Source organism: Mesoplodon bidens (genome assembly GCF_964165515.1).
Source record: "Mesoplodon bidens genome assembly, chromosome: 7".
Classification (NCBI taxonomy): Eukaryota; Metazoa; Chordata; class Mammalia; order Artiodactyla; family Ziphiidae; genus Mesoplodon; species Mesoplodon bidens.
The window spans coordinates 2,025,144-2,038,795 of NC_138164.1; the positions used below are offsets into that span (position 1 = coordinate 2,025,144).

General features: G+C 40.8%; 1 protein-coding gene across 2 annotated transcripts in view; it reads left to right on the top strand.

The window, feature by feature from the left end:
* The window catches only part of OPCML (opioid binding protein/cell adhesion molecule like), a gene marked incomplete at both ends in the record, with an annotated part of 1,087,629 nt that overhangs the window by 983,960 nt on the left and 90,017 nt on the right, over positions 1-13,652 (top strand). For both annotated transcript variants that reach the window (XM_081240616.1, XM_081240617.1), the window contains one exon: positions 1,669-1,794. In XM_081240616.1, coding sequence (XP_081096742.1) covers positions 1,669-1,794 — 126 coding nt within the window. The remainder of the gene's footprint in view (positions 1-1,668; positions 1,795-13,652) is intronic.

Sequence of the window (13,652 nt, forward strand, 5' to 3'; positions counted from 1 at the left end):
TGGGGAGGTGGGAGATTCTCTTTACAGGATTTGGGGAGAGGTTAGGGAAAACTGCAAAGGGGAGGTGACCTTTGATGTCCCTTGAAAGATGAGCCATGTCTTTTCAGGTAGGAAGTGAAGAGAAGAGAAGAAAAGCAAAGTTTTGGAAGGGCCTGTGCCTTTGCCGTGTTCCCGGGGGAGCCGGGTCCAGAGTGTGCAGTGAGTGGCCTTAGTGAGGACACTGCCGGGAAGAGGCTTGTCGCTGGGTTGGGATTAGACTGCAGAGGGCTCAAGTCAGGGAATATAGGCTTGTGCTAAGCCTGGGGGGCACGGTGAACTAAGGGAGCGTGTAGCGGGGCTAACAGTTTGATGAGATTATTGCCTGAAAAGATCACTCTGGTCACATGGAGGGGGCAGGTTGGAGGATCCAAAATTGGAAAGAGACCAGGTGGGATGGTCCAGGTGGGAGGTTGTTGCAGTTGACCATGTGGAAATTGGTGAGAAACCCAACCAGGTTGAGGGCGATGAGAAGTAAGATTAGAGAAGGAATCTAGGTATTTTCCGATGCCCAGCTTCAAGTTGAATTAAACATCAGGCCTGGAGGTAGGACAAGGTAGACAGCAAGACCAGGGGTCATGTCAGCCTTTGTGATGCTGACAGGTAAATGGACGTGGACCTGGCCCATGAGAGGACAACAGTCTGTTCTGAAAGATGGCATCATTGCTGTTGTCATCCTTATCACCACTGTCATCTTAGCAGCTACCAGTGATTGCTCCCTTTATACCAGGTGCCCTGGTCAGCCATTGTTTAACTGAAACCTCATAACATGAGTTTAGCTACTGCTATCATCTGTTTCACAGGTGAGGAAATCAGAGCTTGAAGAGATGAAGACAATTTACCTTGCCCAGATCACTCAGCAGGTGCAGAGCTGAGCTCCAGAGCGCTGCCCCTAACTACTCGGACATGATACCATTAAAAATAAATTGTATAATATGATCTTAGCGTAACAGTAGTAGCCGGGGCTGCTATTGCTGGTGGGGTCTAGGGGAGAAAGCAATTAATGCTGAGTGGGAGAGTCAGTGAAAATTTAACCGAGTTTTAAAGGATACATTTTAAGGAAGGAGCAAGAATTTCCAGGAAAAGAAATGTGAGAGAAAATAATTCCAGGACGGCACAACCTGTGTGAGGTCAAAGAATTCAATAGTCTGGAGTGCTCAGGAAATGGTAACTAATCCAGTGCGGCTGAGGCTTTGTGAATGAGTCATTGGAAACAAAGGCTGAGCTGGGGATTACTTGTGTGGTTCCTGCATAAGCCAGGGGATCCACTAATAGGAAGGAACACACGGGTCCGATAGGAACTCTTAGAAAACTTTGTATTTTCCCTTTGGTTCTGCTTTTCCATCAACCATCAGTAATGCCTGTCTCTTCAGTTACTGTTTCCCCAGAACCCCCCACACACACCTGCATCCTGGTACATCCAGACATTATGTAGAGTTGCTTCCATGAGTGCCCTGTACATGTTGTGTTAATGGTCACATCCTTGGTGAATCAAGCATAAAAATCTAAAATTTATTATTGAGAATAATATTTATTTTAAAAAACATGCTGTATGAATATTTATAGGCTAACACCTCCTTTTGTGCCAAGAATCGTTCTCATATATTTCTTTTCCCCTCTGTCTCCTTACAGTTCCTCCCCAGATCATGAATATCTCCTCAGACGTCACCGTGAATGAGGGGAGTAGTGTGACCCTGCTGTGTCTTGCTATTGGCAGACCTGAGCCAACGGTGACGTGGAGACACCTGTCAGTCAAGGGTAAGGCATTTACTTGGAGGAAGTTTTCAGAGTTGGTATATTGAAGACTTGCTTCTAATGCACAACAGAAGTTCAAGACTCAGAAAGCAATGCTGTATTTGTAACATAGTGATAGAAGAACAAATACATTACATGCATCAGTCACTGGGTATTCCGTTCCAAGGAAGGGTTTGTAGAGAGCATTTACTGAATTATTTTCTCAGTCTTTTTTATGACCTTAGAAGCCTTTTGTTTTCCCAGCTATGAAGTACAGAGATGCCATAAGAATAACTTCCAACAAAGATACTAATGTCTCAAGGTGGGGATGCATGGGTCAGTTTGTTGTCTGTCCTTTCTTGAAGTAGCGGGCTAGAAAGCTAGACTGTGCACTGAAAATGTTGGTGTTATTTTGTGCATCCAGGAGAAAAAGGATCTCCTTCTCAGTGCTTTCAGGACACTTACCCAGAGTGGAAGAATGATGCTGGAAATGGTCAAGTGCTCCTGGGCGTGCCTGTGCTGGGCGCTTAGTGATTGGTATTAAAACATTAGTTATGATCATCTCCAACTTAATAGGAAGGGAACCAAAAGGACAGTGGACCTTAGCCCTTTGGAAATAAAACTTACTCTAAGTTGAACTTGAGAGATGGGCAAAGAGCCACTCGATGTATTTACCCTGTTAACAGAAACTGATTAATTCTATAAATTATACAAGAAACAAGTGCTTTCTCAGGCATTAGAAAATATAAACATGAAACCCAGTGAAAAGGAAAATGTGTGGAGTATGCTTGTGTGTGATATATAAAATAATATAAATCTAGAGGAAAACTAGGAATAAATCTTAGTAATGTTGAGCTAGACAAGGACTTGCTAGTTCACTAAAAGCTCTAAGCATAAGAGAAAAATGATAACTTTGCTTTTGTATTATTTTCCTGTGATTGCCATAACAAAGCACTACAAACCTCATGGCTTAAACAACAGAAATGTATTTTCTTATTGTTCTGGATGCTAGGTGCCCATGATCAAGGTGTAGGCAGGATTGGTTCCTTTTGAGACCAGTGAGGGAAACTCTGTTCCAGGCCTCTCCCCTAGCTTCTGGTGGTTTTCTGGCCATCTCTGGTGTTTCCTGGCTTATAGGTGCATCACTCCAATCCCTGTCTTCATTGTCACATGGCCTTCTTCCTGTGTGCATCTCTCTGTGTCAAATTTTCCCTTGTTATAAGGGTAGCAAACACACTGGATTGGAGCCCACATTTATGACCTCATATTATCTTAATTACCTCTATAAAGACCCTATGTCCAAATAAGGTCACATTCTGAAGTACTGGGGTTAGAACTTCAAGGTATCTTTTGGGGGCGTGGGGGTGGAGGATGAAATTCAACTCATAACTGGCTTCATCAATATTGAAAATACCATTAATAGTAAATGAAAAGACAAGCCACAGATTGGGAGCAAACATTTGCCATCCATATGTCTGACAAAGAATTTACATCTGTGCTATATGAAGAATTCTTACAACATAATTCTAACCACCTACCTTGAAATGAACAAAACACTGAAAAAGACAATTCACAAAAAATACATATATGAATGGAATAAGAACATGAAAATATGCTCAACATATCTATCATAGAAATGAAAATTAAACTGTAATCAGATTCCACTACACAACTACTAGAATGACAAAAATTTTAAAGACTGACAATATCAAGTGTTGATGAGGATGTGGAGCAACTGAAACTCTTATACATTAACTGTGGGACCATAAAATGGTATTGTTACTGAACTTAGTTTCAGTAGCTCGCCACTCAAAAGCTAATAATTTGAGAGGCAAGTGTCAGTAGAAAGGAAAGTTGCTTTAATCATGAAAGCCAGCAATCTAGGGAGATGGTGGACTCATGTTCAAAGACCAACTCTGAAGATTCTGTTCAAAAAGAACAGTTTTTGAAGGGAAAAGGCGGGGGGAAGAATCTCAGTGAATCATTTAGGCAGGAGGTTGGGTTCTGCATCATTCTCCATTGCATGCAGACTGGCTGACTCTCTCTTCAGATGTCATCTGCCTTCAGGGTTGCTTGGGGGGTGCTATTGGGGTAAAGAGCTAATCTTACTTCTTTTTATCTAGGAAAAGAACCGACAGGTTAGACTAGGCATGGTGTGCCTTCAGGAGAGCATAGGTCAGGAATTCGTTTAAATTGCCTAGTGATCTCATTCCTATAATTAGGGTCTTTTAAGGTTAGAGGGGAACAGAAATGGACAAACAGGAAAGGGGCAAAAGTGTTGCTTTCAGTATAAGTACTATGGAAAACAGTTTAACACTTTGTTAATAAAGTTAAACATACACATAGCATATGACCCAGCAATTCCACTTCTAGGAATTTACTGAAGTTAAATGAAAACATATGTCCACAGATATACATTGTACACAAATATTCATAGAAGCTTCATTTATGATAGCCTTAAACTATAAATAAACCAAAACCCTCACCAGGTAAATAGTTAAGTTGTGGTAAATTTAAGCAACAGATGGTTTCTCAGAAATTAAAAAAAACAAACCATTGATACATGTAACAAAATGGATGAATCTTAAAAGCATTCTGCTAAATAAAAGAAGCAAAAAAAAAACAGGTACTGTATTATTTCATTTATATGAAATTCTACAACAGGCAAAAACTAATCTAGAGTGACTAAAATCAAGTCAGTGGTTACATAGGGTTGGGGTTTTGGGATAATTGACTACAAAGGGTAAAAGGGACTTTTTGGGGTGATGGAAATCTTGAGCACCGTGGTAGTTATATTGGTGCTTAAATTAGTGAAAACTAATCAATGCTACACTAAAAATGGGTGCATTTTGTTGTCTTTGAATTAAATCTCTATAAAATTAGAAAACTATACCTACAGAGATATAGGAAGTAATGACCTGAAAATGTGCCCCTAATTTGGAACATTAATTATGTGAGAAGCATTCACCAAATGAAAGACTGGATTTGCTACTAGGAGCATTATTCAAACTTTCATTATCTCATGTTCCCTATGTACATTGAGAATACATATTTCAGCCCCTGCCTTTTTACAGGGAAAGATAATGATAATAAATCCACCAGACATCCTTTGTGTAAAGACCTCAGGTATTGAAATCCAAAATGTCAATATTATAAAGCAATATTAACAAGAATATTAAAAGAGGCATAAGAGATATCACAAAGCTCAACTTTAATATAAACACAGCAGTAGCTTGTGTCCCAAAGATACAAGCCCCCTCCGTGGAAATTTTGCTTAAAGTCAGGCGGAATTTTGATTTACATTATACACAAAAATATGTCTAACCATCAGACTAATTTCAGTGCATTTATGTGATCCTAAACACACAGTTTTCTCAGCCTAGGAATCTTTTGGAAGGCACTTTGACTTTGTGGAACTGTTTTAAAGCAATTCTTTATAATGGTTCCATGGTAAGTGTTCCCTCTTAAAATAAGAAAGATTCAGACATATTCCTAATCTTTTATATAACATAATAGTTGCAATGCAGCCTCAAAAAAAAAAAAATCCCAAATTGACATTCTCTCTTTCCTCTTTAAGTCTCCCAGCCTGTGTTCAGCTTTCAAGTTCCCGTTTGTGTTTTCATCGCTCTGGCCTTCACTTTGCTGTCTCTGATTTCCCCTTTTGTCTTTCTTCCCCACCTCTCAGTGATATTTAAACATTTAAATTCAAAGCATCATTTCCCTAGTTTGAAAAGCACTAGAACCTGGAGGATTTGCACGTTTAAAATTTGTACCTGCAGGGTGACCACTAATAATTATTTTTAGAATGACACACCTTCTCACTTGGAGTTGGGGAGACTTTGGGAAGTTGCTTTCAAAGTTTTAGAAGAGCAGCCAATATAACTTGAACAACAAATAGTATTTTTGAAACAATTGACTGTTTAGTTCAGCAAGCAAGAGTAAGAAATAGAAGTTGTAATGACATTTCCTTTGAAATTCCAACAAAATTACATCAGAGAACATAGGCCCCTAGACAGCTGTGTTCTGATCATGTTAATGCAATGTTTGAAAACTATTGTTTAAATTTGGGGATCTATATAGCAGGAATGAATAAACAAGCTTCCATTTAGAAAAAGAATATTTTAATTAGCAGATTATTAAAGATTAAGAATAGTGGTGGGCTTCCCTAGTGGCGCAGTGGTTGAGAGTCCACCTGCCGATGCAGGGGACACGGGTTCGTGCCCCGGTCTGGGAGGATCCCTCATGCCACGGAGCGGCTGGGCCCGTGAGCCATGGCCACTGAGCCTACGCATCCGGAGCCTGTGCTCCGCAATGGGAGAGGCCACAGCAGTGAGAGGCCCGCGAATGGCAAAACAAACAAACCAAAAAATAGTGGTTATGGTTTAAAATGACAGACTAAGCACATGACAGTCTCTGTAAATTGTAGAAAAAGGTAAAGACAAATGAACTAATAAATCCATGATCACACTAGAAAACAGTAATCATTTGTGGATCAGAAACAATGAGGAATCTCTGAAATATAAAAAGTACATAGACATAATGAAGGAAAAATGCAGCTCTAAAGAAAAAACAAAACAAAACAGGAATACGATCTATGCCTGAAATGATAGTTGAAAAAGGAAGCATTTTAGGTCATGGTAAAATGTTAAAAACTGATTGAAGCTGAGGGTAGGCAGGGAAGGGAGTCCTGAGGGCATTTGCCGATTTCCATGATGTCAATAGTCCCATCCTTGCCACTTTCCTTGGAGCCCCCTTGAAGTAACTTTGTTTTTTAGGTATTTTTAGGTTTTTATTTCCTCTTGAAAACAAACAACATTGTAAATCAACTATACTTCAATTTAAAAAAGAAAAGAAAAGAAAACAAGCAAACCCCAAACAAGTCCTTCTTATGAAAGCAGGGTGAAAGTTTTGAACAAAAAATCACTGTGACTCCAGATGTGGATATAAAGACTCCTAGTGTTTCTGTCCAGACTAGATGTGCAGCTGGAGTCCTCTGACCCCCAGTTCGCTTTGCAATACTGGCGGGTGCACCAGTATTCCCAGAAACTAGGCAGGCATCCCCACAGCACATCTGCCTCACTTATGAGGAAAGCTGGAGGTTTTTACAGGATCATGATTATTAACACTGGGAGCATCTCAAAGCAAAGTGCTAAGTACACACACATTCGGGGGGGGAGGGGCTGCATTTGACCAAGTATTTATTCTTTAGCTTTAGATATAAAAAGTTATATTTAATTTATTTTCAGTAGCAGATGATGGGTTTTTTAAAGTATATATATTCATATGGATTTGCTGGAGAATATGGCTCTTGTGTAATAGACTTCACATATAGAATCTGCTCTGAGTGACCTACAGCTTAGAAACTAGGATAATGATGGAATCCCAGGCCAGGGAAGAGTGGGCAGTCCCCAAACAGGCAGCCAAAGTGGACTGGCAAGGAGCCAGGGTGTTTGGGATAGACTGTGACACAGGTGGGTTCCAAGAATGATTTTCTCTTCCCTTCTTGAAGGACAGGAGAAGCAGCTCTGGGTCAGCATTCGTTGAATGCAAAAATATGAGTAATGTGAAAACCATGTTGGAAGAGGGAGTAACGGAGGACACAGCCCAGGCCGTTGGGTTGGAAGGAGGGTCTTCTTTCCTTCTTAAGGCGCCGTAATAATCCACTGTGATGCTTGCACACCTGGCCCCATTTCCAATGACATATTTGGAAAGACCAGATGTTTGGGGAGAGTAATGAAGTCTTCTTTCCTGTTTCCTCTCCATGGAGATTTTAAGATGATAGCTATTCACCTGTGAGTGAGTTGCTGCTACAATCGACTCATGTACAGTAATACCTCAGGGAGCAAGAGAATAAGTTATTTCACAGAAGTGAATTTTCCAGGTAACCGAAGCTGATTCCTTTATGCATTGACTTGAGTCATCTTTAATGGAAGCAGTTTAAAAATGGATTATGCTCGTCTCTGTTTCCTTGAGGAGAGTGGATGTCATGTGGCCTCATTTTTAAAATGTAATATCAACATCGTACATACCAATTGTTTGTGTCTCACTGTTTGAGGTCTGGATAACAAAGAACATGGCCCTAAAATACTGCTTAAATTCTTGTTTCAGTTTTTTATAGTTCCTCTATCTTTTCTTCCTTCTCTCAAATCGGAGGATTGTCAATGCTTCCTAAAGACCACGTGTGCCTTTTAGCAGCTTCTATCTACTTCTGTTTCTTCTATCTACTTCTAATTTGTCGTGAGCAACAATCCATATAACCAAGGTGATGCGTCCTAAGTAAGAACGTAGTAGTGGGGGAGAGCCTTCTCTGAGGAAAGGCCATGAGCTTTCAAGAATAAGTGAAATTTGTTCTAGATGTATGAGGTTGCTAGACCAGTGAACTCCATATAAGAGAAGAGGGATAACTCCAGCAAAATCATCATCCTTGGTTCTGACCTAGCTGAGCAGGTCTTTCTCTCCTATTCACTGTGCTAGGTACTGAGGTTAGGAGATGTACTAGTCCCAGAATGTTTCTACCACAGCTCTTATTTTTCATGCTAGAAATTCTTGAGAAGAAAGTCTTAAAAGAAATTGCCAAGTCCTTAAATTACACATAAAAGAAGCGCTAACTCGCCCTCGTATGAAGGTGTCAATTCCTCATGGCTGGCAGGGTTAGCTTCTAGATGGAACTAGACTTCAGGTCCTTATGACCTGGGATTGAAATCTGTCCTGAGCCTTGACAATCTGAGTGACTTTAGAAAAATCATGTCATCTCCAGGATCCCCAATCTCCTGGACTGCAAAATGGGGCTATTTATGCCAACTTCCTCAGATGATCATAAGCACCAAAAGAAAAAATGAATGGAAGGCTTGTAATTGCACTGGACACACATATATGAGTCACTCAGCAGTTTTCTAAATCGCTGTTGTGCCATGTTTTAATTAAATTACTTCTCAGACTCCTTGTAGCTTATAGTCAGCCTGAGAACTCATTATGTTAGCATCATGCTTATTGCATGTCAAGCCCTGTTATACACTTTACATGTTTTAACTAATTTAATGTCCCAGCAGCCCTGAAAGGAAAGTGCTAATATTTATAATTGTGCTTTTCTTTTTATGTATTATTATGCCCATCATTATGCTTTTTCCTATCTCTGCCTTTGTCTTTTATTCCTCAACGTCTTGGGTCATTCATTAGTGATTCAGTACCTCTCTGGGACGTCTGAAAATTCAGAATGACATAGCAGTTTTATTTGTAATAGACAAACTTGGAAACAGTCCAAAGGGTGACTTGTTAGACAAACTATGTCACATCTACACCTTGAAATGCATTTCAGCAATAAAAAGAAGTGAACTGTTGGGGCACTCGACATCCTGGGTGGGCCTTAGGGCATTATACAAATACAAAGAGTCAGTCTCAAAGGGTGGGGATACTGTATGATTCCACTTTTATAACATTCCCAAAATGGGAAAATTGCAAAGATGCACAACATATCAGTGATTGCCATCAGTTGGGGCAGGGGAGGGAAAGGGGCTGCACAAAGCAGTTGCTTTGCAGTGAAAGAATGGCTCCATGTCTTGATTATTGTGGTAGATGAATTGGTAATGTGTGATGAAATGTTAGAATTATACACAAAGATATAAAAGATGAGTACATGCAAAAACTGGTGGGGGGGCTTCCCTGGTGGCACAGTGGTTGGGGGTCCGCCTGCCGATGCGGGGGACGCGGGTTCGTGCCCCAGGCTGGGAGGATCTCACGTGCCGCGGAGCGGCTGGGCCCGTGAACCATGGCCACTGGGCCTGCGGGTCCGGAGACTGTGCTGCACAGCAGGAGGGGCCACAGCAGTGAGGGGCCCACATACCGCAAAAAAAACAAAAACAAAAACAAAAACTGGTGGGATCTAAGCCCCATCATGTGGTTAATTGCTTTGTGCCCTTGTCAATTACCTGTTTTTGATAATGTGCTTTAGTTTCATAAGATGCCGCCACTGGGAGAGCTAGGGATGAGTACACGGGACCCCTCTCTACTATTTTTGCCACTTTTTGGGAATCAATAATTATTTCAAAATAAAAAGTTCAAACTAGGAATCATAAATAAAATGAACCTCTAGGTTTCCACTAATAACATGCTTACTTAAGAATGTACTGTTTATAAAATATTTTCACATGCATAATTTCAAGTGACTTTATAGCAACTCTCTAAATAGATCCAAGAAGAAATATTCTACCTATTTCCCAAGTAAAGAAACAGACTTGAAAAAGTTAATGGTGAATGACTCACAGTAACTAAGGTGGTGGACCTGTGAAAGGAGCCTTATCCCTGTTTTTCAAGTCTCGAGCTCTGTCTGCTGTAGAAAGATGGCTCCCATCCCTTGAGGGTGGAACAGGTACAATATAAGGTGATATATTTTATCAAATTCTGCTTGTTATCTAGGTCACCCAAGGGTGCCCATGCACTTACATTCTCCTCTCTAATTCCACACCTACCTTCCTGTGTCGGACAGTTTCTAGCCACCACTCAGTATTGTGCTAAGAAAAACACGGCCTCCAAATGAAAAACACTTCCCTGCCATTGTCTGCAGTAGGTCTCTGTTGTTACGCTGCTTCAATTAAACTAAACCCACTGAGACCTACCAACCTCATTTCTCTTCTAAGCCATGCCAGGTACGAGTTCCGGCCACTAACAGGAATTGCCTATTAGTTGACCCGCTGCCTCACCCAGTCCTGCTCCTACTTCTTTGTCTCTCTGCGAGGCAGCCAGGATCCTTGTTTCTAATCTGACGTTGTGTTTAGAGCCTAATTAATCCCCAGAGTGTGAGAAAGAGGTGTCTGAGATGAGAAATCAAGGTTATCCATATCTTGCTCAGTGGAACAGTTATGGGCAAACAAGCTGTTCCTCTCATATTTTTGCAAAGCAAATTTATGTTCACTAACTTTGGTTCTTGTTGTAAATGAGAAGTGTGTGAAGGTCTAGCAATGCGCTTTTCACCATATGGGTGCCCATATGTTTTCCTCTTTTGCTTGCGTACATTTTCGCTTTGGCATGCACATATGCCTGTATTTTTGCAACTTAACAATATTAAAACTAATCCCATTTATGCTCCTTTTGGGTGAGTTGATTGAGTCATAAATTCCTGAGAATCTCTTCTTTGGGAGGCTGAAGTTCTTTTGTGTGAGCAGGGGGAGGGCAGAGCTAGCTATCCTGGCAGAGGGATGCAGGCAGCCAGCATCATTGTGGAGCTGACGTAGCTGATGACCCTGACCCTGGCTCCAAAGTGGGGAATCAAACCCTGGGACACTAGGAATGTGGGCTCATATGCCTTGGTAGTCTCTTCCTCCCTGGGAAGAAGCCCTCACTAAGAAACAGAAAATAATACCCCAGGGGTCTCTCTCTGAGGGTCCAGGTGAAATAACTTACCTTAGCACAAGCAGTCATGATGTCTTGAGCTGTTATTCTTGATGTGCGACTGTACTTAATGCTACTCACGTTCCTTACACAGAGTTGATCAACCATGTATATCAGAAATGGGGCAACTAGAAATTAGGGCTGCCCTGAAGGAAACTTAGCTTCTTCCCTGGGCTTTTTAGATACTAAAAATAAGAATGGATATTAACGTGTCCTATACCAAGTGAAAAGCCCAACTAACTCAAATGTAAAGTTGGAATTGGAAATGCTACCTGATGTTTGTTGTAAGATGGTGTTGATATTTCTCTCTTTTGCATTAATTCATTCATTCCTTTGATGCATCAAGAATATTTGCTTGCCTCTATAGCAACCATGGTGTGTAAAACAGACAGGATTCTTGCCCTTATGGAGCTTATAGTCTAGTCAGGGAGATAGTCATTATTTGGATCACCAAGAACATGTAATTTCTGAGTGTGGTAACTGCTATAAGGATGGTGGCAGGGCAGTATGAGCTAGACAAGGGTAAGTCTTTCCTAAGACAGTGATGCTTTAACTGACATAGAAGATGAACAGGAGGGACTTCTCTGGCAGTCCAGAGGTAGGACCCTGTGCTTCCAATTCTGGGGGCCCAACTTTGATCCCTGGTCAGGAAACTAAGATCCCACAAGCCATGTGGTGCAGCAGGAAAAATAAAAAGAAAGAAAAAAAATGAACAGGAGTTAAGTAGGGGCAGGGATGGGGATATGGTCATGTGCTGGGGCCAGGTTACATGGAAACCTTCCAAGTGAGGGGAAACAGCATGTGCAAATGCCCTGAGGTGAGGGGGTGTGTGCTTCTTCAAGAAAAAAAAGAACCGCATGTTTTTTTTCTAAGTCAATTTTTGTTTTATTAGAGGAAAAATCATTTTAAGTTTATTTTCATATGACAGAGAAAGATCAGAAATATTTCAGTTGCATTTTACCCAAACTAATTGCTTATTCAGAGAACTTGCATTTTCCCCTATGACAAAGTAATTCTTTTTTTTTTTTTCAATTTTAAAAAATTGAAGTATAGTTGATTTACAATACTGACCAAAGGGGAAAGCCGTAGGAGGGGCGGGGGCTGGGGAAGGATAAATTAGGAGTTTGGGATTAACATATACATACTACTATATATAAAATAGATAACCAACAAGGACCTACTGTATAGCACAGGATACTCAATATTTTATAAAACCTATAATGGAAAAGAATCTGAAAAAATATATATATATATATATGTATGTATAACTGAATCACTTTTCTGTACACCTGAAAGAACCGTGTCTTGAATGTGTAGAAAGCAGGAGAGACCATGGGCTGGGGTCGGGGAGTCAGGGTCCAGATCACACAGAGCCTTTTACAGAATTTGGTCTTTATTCTAAAGTCACTACACAATGCAAAGACAGTTGCGAGTAAGAGGGCTTGGAAATGAGATGTTCTTATGTCTGGATTTAACCAGGAACATGGCATGTCTGATCTACTCATTATCTATGTAAATCTGGCAGATCACTAAACCTCTGTCTCAATTTCACACTATAAACCAGGAAGGAGTTAGTAATAATATGTACCCTTGTGGAGGAAGGGAGAATGGAATTTGGAAGTATCTATTCCAAATGCTTTTCAGATTATAATGTAAAAAGGGATATTAACATGTATCATAGCAAGTGAAAAGCCCAACTAACTCAAAAGTAAAATCAGAATTGGAAAGGCATCCAGAGCTGCCTGCCTTCTGTTGTAAATCTTTCTCTTTGCTATTGCAATGTCAGATTATGCCACTGAAATCAGTTGGATACTGATAAAATTGAGACCAGCTTTACAGGTACTGTAGATCTAATTGGCCTCAGCAGTGGGTCCACAGTGACTTTTGCTTCTGAACAAAATTGTAGGCTTCAATAGAAAATAAGCAGCCTGGCTCCATACTCACATACTTCAGCCACCTCTGGAGATAATGCACTTTAATTTAGACATGGAGCTCCTTCATCTGGACAGATGTTGAAGGAGCATCAGAGAAGTTTGTTTCCTCCCTACCTCCTGGACGAGCCCCCTTGATGGTGGATTGAAAGGACCTCAGGGCCAGCTGTGAACACCTGCAGTTCTTGGTGTTGCTTTTCCACAGCCGTTTACATCTCTTTCTAAAAACCTCTACATCTCTAAAAGGAACCAAAGTTCCTATAAATCATCTTTTCTTGCTCAAGCTATTTTAAATTAGGTTTCTGTCACTTACAGACAAAGTAGTTCTGCTTAAATTCACCATGTGATGGACAAGCTGCAGGTAAATGAGATGAACAGAGCATGGCCCCTGCTCTGAGCCCAGAGAGGAGCAGGGGAAGGACTAATAAACCTGACATTACTACATGGTGTGGATGGTGCCACGCCACCTGAGATGGCCTCTTTCTCATAGAAATGAGACAGGGAAGGGGATGCCCGGGGTCCTGGTTAACTTCAAGGCCACTGTCTCCATCATGGGTCAGGGAAGAC